The sequence below is a fragment of the Antrostomus carolinensis genome, unplaced genomic scaffold (assembly GCF_000700745.2).
Source record: "Antrostomus carolinensis isolate BGI_N321 unplaced genomic scaffold, ASM70074v2 scaffold5892, whole genome shotgun sequence".
NCBI classification, from domain to species: domain Eukaryota; kingdom Metazoa; phylum Chordata; class Aves; order Caprimulgiformes; family Caprimulgidae; genus Antrostomus; species Antrostomus carolinensis.
Genome location: NW_010297537.1, coordinates 45,677 through 57,155, shown reverse-complemented (window position 1 = coordinate 57,155; position 11,479 = coordinate 45,677). Strand labels below are relative to the sequence as shown.

Sequence of the window (11,479 nt, the reverse complement as noted above, 5' to 3'; positions counted from 1 at the left end):
GCCCTTCTTGAAGATTGGGACAACATTTGCCGGTTTCCAGTCAACTAGGACCTCTCAAGAGCATTGAAAGATCATTGAGAGAGGATTCACTATGACATCTGCCAGCTCTTTAAAGAGCCCTCGGGTGGATCCCATCAGGCCCCATTGACTTATGGGGATTCAGCTGGAGCCCCAAATCCCACACAAGTTCGGGCCTGGTAGGGAGCTTAACATTCTCACAGTCATGGTTCTCTAGCACAGGGCCCTGGGAGCTCCTGAGAGCCTCCTCAGTGTTGAAGACCGAGGTGAAGAAGGCATTGAACGTTTCTGCTTTGTCTCTGTCCCTGTTTGTGAGGTGACCGTGATCCTTGAAGTGTTATTCCTGGTCGGCCTTTTACTATGAATGTATTTTAAAAAGTCCTTTTTATTGTCTTTCACAGTACCAGCCAGCTTTAACTCTAATTGAGCTTTGGCCGCATGGGTTTCCTCCCTGCAGTGGCAAACAGCATCTCTGTAGTCTTCCCATGTTGCCTGACCTTGCTTCCACTGGCCATACGCTGTCTTTTTCTGCCTTAGTTCTAGCGAGATTGAGATGTGAGGTTGTTAGGATGAACAAGGAGATGCCAAATCAGAGGAAAACAGACCATATTCTGTTCATCACAGAACTGCTTGTTCAAGCAAGAACCCAACAGTCTCTATCTCTGCCTATTTATAACATTTTCAAAACTATTGCAAAGAGGAAAAACATTGCTCGGAAATCTCAATATGGAATGGGTTAGGATAATGGTCGGATTGTGCACCATGCACTTGCACAGAGCAATGGGAATTAGAGGGTCAGCAGGCCTCTAGGGAATCTCCCTTGCTATTTAGTAAATACTTTTAATTCCGTAAAAAGCCATGGTAATCCTGTAATGACCTTACAGAGCCACAATCCTCCTGACTGCTTTGCAACATCGTAATTTCTAAATTGCTACCCAATCTAAACGGATTTTCAAAGCTGCAAAATGCGGCATTTTTAGAGGTAGATGTGCATTATGTGTTGTTTTGAAGATGAAATAAGGTCCTATGGTTAATACACAAACTGAGCAACCTGAAGTATAAACAGGAATTCAGGAGAAGAGATTGCTCACCTCTTTTAGGAATTCACTCTGTAATCTTTAGCAAATCACTTCATCTTTCTACGCCTCCATTCCTCATGTATAAAACAGGGTAATACTTGCTGTAAAGATAAAAGCTGTCACTTGGCCTCTTTTAAAAACTAAACGTCACAGAAAATCCTCTAGTTAAAGCAATTCTTGCAAATATTAAGGAAAAGATCAATTTTCTTTGTAATCCATAACAAAATTTCCCCATTCAGTACGTCACATGTTAAGCAGTTTGGTTCTTTATATAAGAAGTGATCGTACTGAAGCCATAACTTTACCTTTTTAAAAATTCCCTTATAAATTTGCTAGCGGTCTACAATAAAGTTCAGTAAGTTTCTTACTACATTATCCTGATAGAGACAACAAGAATCACAGACGTAAAGCTCATAACCCTATCTGAGACTACAGCTTAGATCATTTTTCAGACAACTTTTGAGCAAACTATGAAGGATTCATGTTTCACTGTCATACATTCAGTATGTATGACAAATGATGACAACTACATGTATATAAATTAGACGAAGATAAAAGTCCTATGGCAAATGCAATGGCTGTATTACCCATTATGTTCTTTTGACTTTGATTCTTTTCCTGGTGTTAAGACATGCTTAATCCAATCAGATTATTGATTCCAACTTTGGTCTTAAACAAATTAGTGGAAAAAGCTGGAAGACCTCACAAAATGGTACGATCGCTAACAGACGATGAGCCAGCCTGACCGGGTAGTGACAATCCGTCACACATCGATACGGGTTTGGATTCTGAACTGAAGCCTGAGCTGTTGAATAAGGGGCTGGAAAACTGGCAAAGGCATAACACTGCTCTCCCAAAGAGGGTGTGGGTCACAGCGAAAGGACTCTTGGCATCGTTCTCAGGGGAATATTTTGGCTCATGCAAGGGCTGGCTCCAACAAGTTCTGAAGGAAGCTATGCTCAGGCCTTCTCTGCAGGGGAACGTATTTTATGACATGAGGCCTTTGATGGGACTCTGGGTAGGAGTTCAGAAGACGCCCGAGATAGCTGTACACCCAACTGAAGATGAATGGGGAATGCATGACTACATCTCTGTATCTGAAAAGAATAAACGGAAGTAGCTCACATGAGAAAGAACACGGAACAAATTTCTGTGAAGAGAATAAATAAGGTAGAGAGAGCAGAACTGGTGTATGATCCTATCTTTTTCTCAGAAAACGAGAAAAAATTCTTGCAAGGTTAAGTATCGTTATTTTCTCAATTGACAGTATTTGAGCTGATAACCTCTAAACCATGAGCTTGAAAAAGTAATTTCATATTAAAAGAGAGCTTCTACAATTCCGACACCAACATCACAACACTCAGATCATGAATTACATTTACTTTATTTAATTTAGTTTTACATGCATTTTAGACACTGATGCATATTGTTTATTTGCACAGGTAGTCACTCTCAATGTACAAGTAATAACCATTGTTGTTACAGTGAAATTCAGTAGCATGCACTGTACACACTCATGTGCAAAGTTACTGTTTTAAGTTAGAAAATTTTAAGGTCATGATTTCTAAATTAATATTATACATATAGTTTAATTTTGGTTTTATGCAGACATTGCATAGTTGATGATTAGCTTCTCAAGAAAGACTGGAATTGTGGTACTAGTATTGATGAAGCAGATCAAGTGACAGTAGCAAACAAGAAGATTTGGAGAAGAGGCATAACTTTCAGGGTTGAAAGGTCAGCCAGTACGGCCTAGGATAAAAAACAAAAAGACTTGTTAAACTTGACATTTGAATCAAATTTCTTTAAAGCAAGTCAAGAAGTCAGAAAAAGATTCAAATACTGACTACAATACTAACAATAATTGTTTTCTAGCCAGGTCTGAATCTAAATTATGCTGTTTTATGTTAGTGCCTTATTGTATTATTTTTCATTCCAAGAGTTCAAAGAAAAACCCATATGTTTACGTATATAAACTAAGTAACTTTATTTTAGCCTTTAGCCTTACTTCAAATATACATGGCATCATGGGTGAATAAGGGGTCTAACATTTCAACTTGCTTCTAAAAATAATTGGGAATTAGGAATCCTTATCCTGTGGCTTGGCTAGTACTTGTGAAGTAAGTCCAATGTAATGACTCAAATAGTTAATGTCTTCTCATGAAGGTATGTTAAAAAAAAAAAGAGATAGAAAAAGTCATCACAAGCTGATGGGAAAAAAAATAATATCAAATTACTAGAGATAAACAATAATAATCTTCATCTTAATTACTTAATTTCTTTCACTTTCCATCTGTAAAATGACAGTACTCACAGTGAAATTTCAGATTCAGTATTGACAAAAATAATCTTGTAAAATTTTTGTAATATGAAAAAGCACAGAAGCAACTACATTAAAATGCACTGAGAAAAAAGGTATAAACCTCCAAAATATTTGAAAATAATATATCTCACAAACATTGATTGCATATTAAAATAGAAAAAAAATTGTACAAAATAATTTGATAACACTGCACTTTTGTAGAAAATATACCCTTTTATTTCTTCTTACTCCAGAAAAAGCAGTATTAGGTACTGCATGTTCATAATTTCCTTTGTTTTTTATCTAAGGTAAGAATTTAGGCAGAAAGATTTGCACTATGTACCACGTGCCATGTGAAGCTTAAGTTACTCTTGTTGGCAAAGCATCAGAAACTATTTCAATCTCGTCTAACTGAAACTTATCCTTACTTCAGCTGCAGCCAGTGATGTCACCTCCATCAGGTTGACTGCTCGGAAAGCAAACACAGCAGCTGCCAGGACTGAAAGAAAATGCCCAATATTTAAGTTGCTGACCTGTTAATTAGTGGTTAGAATTAGTCTTGATCTAAAATACCAATTCTTACTCTCTTACAGAAATTATTTTGATTCCAAAGAATAATATACAATGGATGGCTGTGTTTGAGTTTCTTTGGCCATTCTTTAAAATGGATAGGAAAAAACACAACATTCTTTCAGAAAAATCTGGGTGAAAATGCTCAAGTTTAAGGTAACTAGTTTTTAACTAAAAGGGACAAGTTCATTTATAATTAGTTCATTTCTAAGCCAGGGGAACTCTCAATTGCTGTAGATACTGAAGTACTTGCCATAAATGAGTAACATGAATCTTCTATTTTGTGAAAGGTGATGAACTAATTTATTGTTACCACTGAAGCTGGGAGAACATCCTATGTTCTGTTCAGAGAGCGCTTAGCATTTTTGGAGTGCTATCTTGACATATATGTAATCTGCTTTCAGCATTCAAAAAGAGCAACTGTTTCCCTCTTGTCACAAAATACCTTGAAGCTAACATGTATTTGCTTTACATCCACCAGGACTTAACATGTTTTGTAAAATCATTCTATTACCAGCAAGAATTTCTAGAGAGTTGTATCCCAGGATTCTGTCCCACAGAAGCAAGAGCTGATCTGTAGCTAAATAACCAGAAAATGCTCGTACCATCCATTTAAATGAAATTCGTAGCCTGAAAACAAGAGATAAACAATAGTTACTATATTTCTGTCTCCCACAATGCTCAGACAGATCCTCTACAAATTGAAAATATTTCATTATTCTTCTGCATTTCTCTTCCAGGAAGAACAGCCATTTTCTCTTGCTGCACTAATAATATTTTCCTTTACAACAGTGATCAGAAAACAATTTAGCATCTCATTTGACAAAGTACTAATATCATTAAAATATTCTGAACAAACAGTCACATTAGAGGGATACTCAGCTATTATCAACCCCAGTGTTTCATCATTTCTTCTATTATGATGGATACCAATTACAACAGTAAGATTTACAGGTTCTGTTGGCACTTGGTGCCATGAGTACACTATAGAAGCACAGCCCCTTGCAGCTCCTACTGTAACTAACATATCTTTGAGTTATTCATGTCAGATCTGATGGAACTAAGTGATTTATTTCCTAGGGGACAGAAGACAAACTTGGCTGAATAACGCAGCATTTCTCATGGAGCAATTCTCCTCTCTTGTTCATAGAGCACACAGAAGAAACGCACAAAGCACACATATGCAGGCTAGATAAAGGACTCCAACTGACTTTCCAGGAAAAATGGCCCATTGATGTATGCACTTTTGAATTATTTTCCATAGCTTTTAAATTAAAATACCACAGAACAGCATTTTCAGAACAATGAATCTGCAACATTTGTAGCAAGTCAGAAAGAAGTACTTACGGCTGAGCCCCAATTTCCCGAAGGTGATAAAAGAGCTGGGGCAGATGGGTTTGTAGAAGAGTCTCGAACAGCAAACACAATGACACAATGCCCTAATGAAACAAGATCATATCCTGAATGCTAATACTCATCCTGTCAAATCTGAGAAAATGGTATCAGCATTTAAGTATGCATGAACTTTTAATTCAAGCAACAAAACCCTATTAATGATAAAATATATAGCTCACATAAGCAGGACACAAGCAGCTCTAATGCCTTCAGTCACTAAAGCCTTGCTCCTACAGTTCTATGTAAGTATTAGCAATATAATAAGTTTTGATAGCCTCTTTCAGCTGTAAGTTACTTATGGTATTTGTATGTCAGCGTCTAAGTGGATTATTATAATATGAACTACTTGAAATATTTCCACTTTGATGAAATAGAACTCACTGACACTACATGTACACTAAAAAACAGAGGATGTGAGAAATAATATATTTCTGATATCTAGAAACAAACAGCAATGGGGATAATTACAAAAAGTTAAATGTAAATGCATTTCAAAATTTCTTTTCAAAATTACCATGCAAATGAATAGGTTCCTGTCTGATTGGTTTCCCTGCTATTAATGACTGAAAGCACAATGCAAAGCCTTGAAATGGTATATAAAGGAAAGGATTTTCTTTCAACCAGCAAATGTTCTAAAGAAGTAATATAACTATTCAGCACTTCGTGAAGGAAAAAAAAAAAGTTCAGTATGTTTTATTCTTTGAAAACAGAAGATAAGCAAATTCCTACAATTGTCTTACATTCAAGATGTTTGGTCCTGGCCATAAACATAACCAAATTATTTAAATTCTTCTAGTAGTGCTAAAAAGCATGTGCTGTCACACAAAGGTACTCAAGTTAGAGAAACAGACATTAATTTGATATCACTGAAACAATATTGGTATATATAAGACTATATTTCAGTTCCTCTATCTCAGAAAACACTGAAGTGTGTGTGCTTCCATGTCATTGATTAAAATGAAAGCAAGTGTGCATTTATGTGACTTCTTGAACTGAGAAACCTATTACATAAAAGACTTGACTCTCAAAAAACCCCCAAAACCCACATGAAATGAAAACTGTACTATTTTGAAGTACATAATATTCTTTCCAAGCTTTCCTGAAGTACATATATATTTCAATTGCATAGAAAAAACAAACCACTGTATATTATAGTTCCATAGCAAATAGAATATCAAGTGAGTGGCTTTTAATTCCTAATGAACTTACAGAGGGATGAGAAGAGATGGAATGGAGTCTGAAGAAAAAACGCACATACATCTCACGGAATATCTGATACAATTTGGAAGGTTCATGGTACAGAAAACAAAGTGGAGCAACTGAAAGGATAAAAGAATTATAATTGACTCAACACTGTAAATTGCTAAAAGAGTTCAATGATTAAGTGCATGAAGTATGGGGAAAAAACAAGTAATTTATAGTAGTGCAATTTACAAAAACAATACCAAACCAATTATTTAGAAAGAGATATTTTATAATAGTCTCTAATTTGACACAAAAAGTTAAGAAAGTGAGTACAATAAATTCTAGGTAATAGTTCTATATATTTCAAGATTCTAAACTAATTAGAACCTGCTTACTACAGTGCTGGCTTCCTAAGCATAAGAAATATGCTTTAAGGATAGCTTCTCTGGGGTGTAGGGCAATAATATGTTGAACAGCACAAGTTTTCGATTCTACCATCTATAACTTCCAGTGTGCTCTTGGGCTAGTAATCACCTCTGAACTGGTTCCCCATTTGTAAGACCAGAATAAGTTTACTACTTGAAGATGGGTGTTGTGAAAATAAAAATATTAAAGAAATAGCTTTTGGTTGTTACAATAACATCACATAAGTATGATTGATTGATAGAGACCTGTTTATTTCTTAGAAGATCTGAAAAACACTGACATTTGGTAGTTTACTGTTTAGAAGTCTTTTAACATACCTGATTCAAAATAAGAGTTGGCTACATTTGTAAAGCAGTAATTCTCAAACTCTTTTATTTTCATAAAAGTCTAGCATATAGATAAATCTCTTTTATGTATATGCTGCACAAACTTAACCAGTTCCCCTGATTTCTACTCCATTTATGCAATGTATGTTTCACAGACAGTTGTTGTATATACATTTCTGTAAACAGCCTTTTAATCTGTCCACTCACCACATCTAAGGCTTCATTTTACAGGTGAATTCATTATGGATGACAGCTGACATTTTAACATACTCAGTCTCTAGCTCTACATTCACCTTCCCTTCCAATTTTATTTACACAGATAGGGATATGGATATGTTTATCTTCATATCTATGTGTACATATGGACACAGATAGATGTATATTTATTTATATATACGGGTGTATGCATGTGTGAATTCATTTTCATATATATATATATCAGAGAAGGTGGCTTAATAGAAAATAGTGGCATATGTGTATGAGAGGTGGGGTGCTAAGGTAGGTGATATGTCACAGAAATGTGTGTTTACATAGGGGTAAGAAAAGCAGAGGGTGTTACTAGTGTCTGTGTTCCTAACGAGTGAAGACGGAGGTGGCAGGCTTGGCAGCGTGCATATGTACATAAAGGCCAGGGGGATAACAGAACAGTGCCTGACAGCTGGCACCCTACGAGCATATGCACGCGAACACGCAAAAGTGTGTAGGATTTACATACGGCCCCAGATACTTCCTCTGAGAGCAGCACAGCATGGAATACACAGACAGAATGCTCTGCTTGGCCCTAGCTACTGGAACCGCAGCCTGGTGTTACACTACCGCCTTTCTGCTGCCTTGCTTCTCAGCCTCCCTCCAACCAGCATACTGGAGCCCTTGCAAAGAGGGAAGAAGCTCACACCCAGTTAGAGAGATGATGTTCTCAAGGGCAGAGTCAAATCCGAACATTTTGAAAAGTGGTTTCACACAGAAAAAGTGAAAGCCTCCTAGTAAGTGCCTAAGGAAAAGTTTGTAACTAAGCTGTTCATTACTTCAAGGACTTAGATTCCTTACTCAGGCTCAAATTTGCATTTCATATTTAAAACACCTGATTTTAACGATTCTGTGAACATTAAACTTTATTATTAGCAAAACATAGCATTTTAAGTATAATCTCAAGATCTGCTTGCCCTGTGATGCCACAAACATCTTTGATAAATCAAAGGACAGAACTGGAAAGTGGTAACAGATAGTCTCACGTTGTTGGAGTATCTCTGCACTAGCTACCTTGTTACATCTGAGAACTGAGGAGATTGTTCTGTTCTTTTCCTAGAAATCTTGTCGACATTTGAGCCTTCCTCTGTGCAGTAAAGTAGCAACCATTCTATTATTTAATGCTCCTTTAACAGCAGTTCTAGGTAAATGGATACAGCAATGGGCCTTTCACGTAATTCATTTTTTTAAGAACCTTTTTCACAAGTAACTTGGTCTACCCAGAAGAGCACTCTGTCAACAAACTTTTTCCCTCTATACATATATATTAAGATGTATAGCTCAGCTATTAGCTCTCAAAGAAGGAACTGCCACATGGTAGTGAGCTGTGATAGAAGTAAATAAAAACAACCTGGAATTTTTAAAATTATATACATCAGTCTTCATACACAAAGAACCAGAATACACACGTTTAAAAGTTGCAGAAGAGTACATACAGCTTTAAACTGCAATACAATACAAAAGCAATCCCGAGGAGTTTGAGAGTCACACTTACCATACATGGAAAACCCGTGAAAAGGAATTACACCTACAAAACAAAAATATTTAATTTTTTGTTCTTTCATATTTCTTTTTATCCATGTAAAAAAAAAAAAAATAAAGTATTTTTTCCCCTATGAATTGTATTCTGCCTACCACAGGAATAAAATATGTCCTTGTTATGGCACCTGCAGTCTTAGATCTCAATCTTGCAAATATTTAAATACAGGAATTGTATCACGTACTTCAGCACAACCAACTACGTGCTTAAACACATGCTATAGTTCCTAGAAAGCCAAGTAAAGCTCTGTTTCCATGAAGTTATTACGTATAACCTTTGCTGAAATCAGAACCTAATTTCAGATGAATGACAACCTGTAAATGTCATGCACTGACAGGGAGGGAGCAGATAAAAAGGAGGCCAAGACCTCTAGTAATTCATGTAGTACTCAGATAAAACATCTAGAGGACTTGGCAGTTGTATCATGACAGTTCTTTCCTCCTTTCGAGCTGATCTGAGCTCCCATTCATTAATTTTCACACAAGACCAGTAAGAGGGAGCTGCTCTGGCAAAAGGTCATAGAACAATGCTTTATGGCTACAAAGCTGCAAAGAATTGCAGAGGCAAAAATGGAAGAAGGGGGACAAAAGTATGTGCTACAACTGACACCACTAGAACACAAAGGACATAAAAGACAAGGTCAGAGACACAGATTTAAGATTGTTGACGTAAAGTCTGGAAGGCAAGAGCAAAGAACTTGAACTCAAAGATGCAGTGCAAAAACAGGGAAAGGATTCAATAGATACAGATTGAAATGGTCAAAATAAGAGCTGAAAAAAATTTGAAATAACTGAAGTAACAACAACAGCAATTATATTAACTTAAAATTATACAGATTAGTTACGTCTGAATTTTTAAAAAGAACAGAGATATTGAAAGGAAAAGACTTTAAGGTGTGGTTTGCTGAGTACTGAAAAGCTGGGGGACAGACAGTTTCAGCATGTATCATTCAGATCCCGTAAGTGGTGATACAAGACTGGAATGCAGGCTGCTGCACCAGAAGTTCTTTTCCTTCTCCTTCCCACACACAGAGACAAACTCTGTATGTGACTACTAACACCAGGCTGACTGTGGTTTTGGAGTAGCTTCAGTCCGGCTTGCTCCTTCAAATTAATGAATTTCTCAGAGCAACAATGAAATATAATTTGTAATAGAAAAAGAAGTTATCGTGTATTTGAGAAAAAAAATCCTATCCTTCCAATCTACCACTAGAGGAGGCAATAGTATAATTCCTACCATTTGGAGGGTAGAAAACAGCATATTCTTCCATTCCGAGTTTTCCTGTGAATTATCAAACACAATTAAAATGTGATCAAACTGTTAAAAAGTGTAAAGATTTAAATTTTAAAAGTATCTTATAAGTTACAACTATAAAAATTGTAACTAACTACATTACTGAATATGTTATATTGTCTAAAACAAGCAAGCAATGCAATAGGACAGGTACAATGTCAGATAGAAAACGAAAATGCAGCACCAATAAGGGAGGATGACAAACAGCAAAAACAAGGAGGAAGATTTCAGCAATGCTATCCCACAGAGATTTTATTTGGGTGTGTCTTAGGGCCTGTAAAGGTGTTTGCTGCAGACAGTGAAGCTCACTATGAGGGGATAAGGTTAAGAGGATAAGCCTGCCATGCTCTGGCAGACTGATCTAGGGATAGGAAAGGTATTCAAAAAGATATTAGAACAGACAAAAAAAATATTCAAGGCTTCATTAAGCCTACCATAAAGAGGAACATGGATGGTATAGTTTTGATATATAAAAAAAATATTCAAGTAATCTGTTGGACACAAAAGATTACCTAAGTCAAGACAATCACTGATAGTATAGACTGACCATTTAACTTTTTCTCTTCCTTGCAAAATAAGCATGTTAAATTAGTCAACCATGTTTTAACTATAGAACCCTATAATTTAAAATCTACTACTACTATTAAAAATTATCAGTTTATTTAGAAATATAAAAGTGTTTTAAGCATAACTGCAACTAATTAAAAACTATAAATATTTTAGTTTTAAAATGAAAAAATCAACTAGAAAATGTAATTACTTATCTGAAAATTTACAGAATATTCAGAGATCCTTTAGATCTCTGTGTATTTTGTTCAGAGGGAACTTTTGTCAGGTTCTATGGAATCTGGACTTAGATATTTTCCTGCAGCGTGAATTGAGTGAATTAAATTCAAAATTACCCCACAAAGCTCTTGCCCATGCGCATAAAATCCAGTATTTTCCAATTACGGAGATCAGTTGTTTCACTAAACTACAAAATATTTTTTACTTTTCTTATCAATAGTTTCCTTGCTGTGCAGCAGGGACATACAATCTGTAAGGAGAGTATTTTTAGCATAAAGCACATCTCTTGGAAAATTATCCAAAAATAGGACCC

General features: G+C 35.9%; 1 protein-coding gene across 1 annotated transcript in view; it reads right to left on the bottom strand.

Moving 5' to 3' along the window:
• Positions 1-2,467: 2,467 nt before the first annotated feature.
• Positions 2,468-11,479, bottom strand: part of TBC1D19 (TBC1 domain family member 19) — a gene marked incomplete at its 5' end in the record, with an annotated part of 44,080 nt that continues 35,068 nt past the window's right edge. Inside the window, 7 exons of the mRNA XM_010162154.1 lie at positions 2,468-2,849; positions 3,828-3,898; positions 4,484-4,599; positions 5,317-5,408; positions 6,574-6,683; positions 9,043-9,075; positions 10,324-10,368. Coding sequence (XP_010160456.1) covers positions 2,775-2,849; positions 3,828-3,898; positions 4,484-4,599; positions 5,317-5,408; positions 6,574-6,683; positions 9,043-9,075; positions 10,324-10,368 — 542 coding nt within the window. The remainder of the gene's footprint in view (positions 2,850-3,827; positions 3,899-4,483; positions 4,600-5,316; positions 5,409-6,573; positions 6,684-9,042; positions 9,076-10,323; positions 10,369-11,479) is intronic.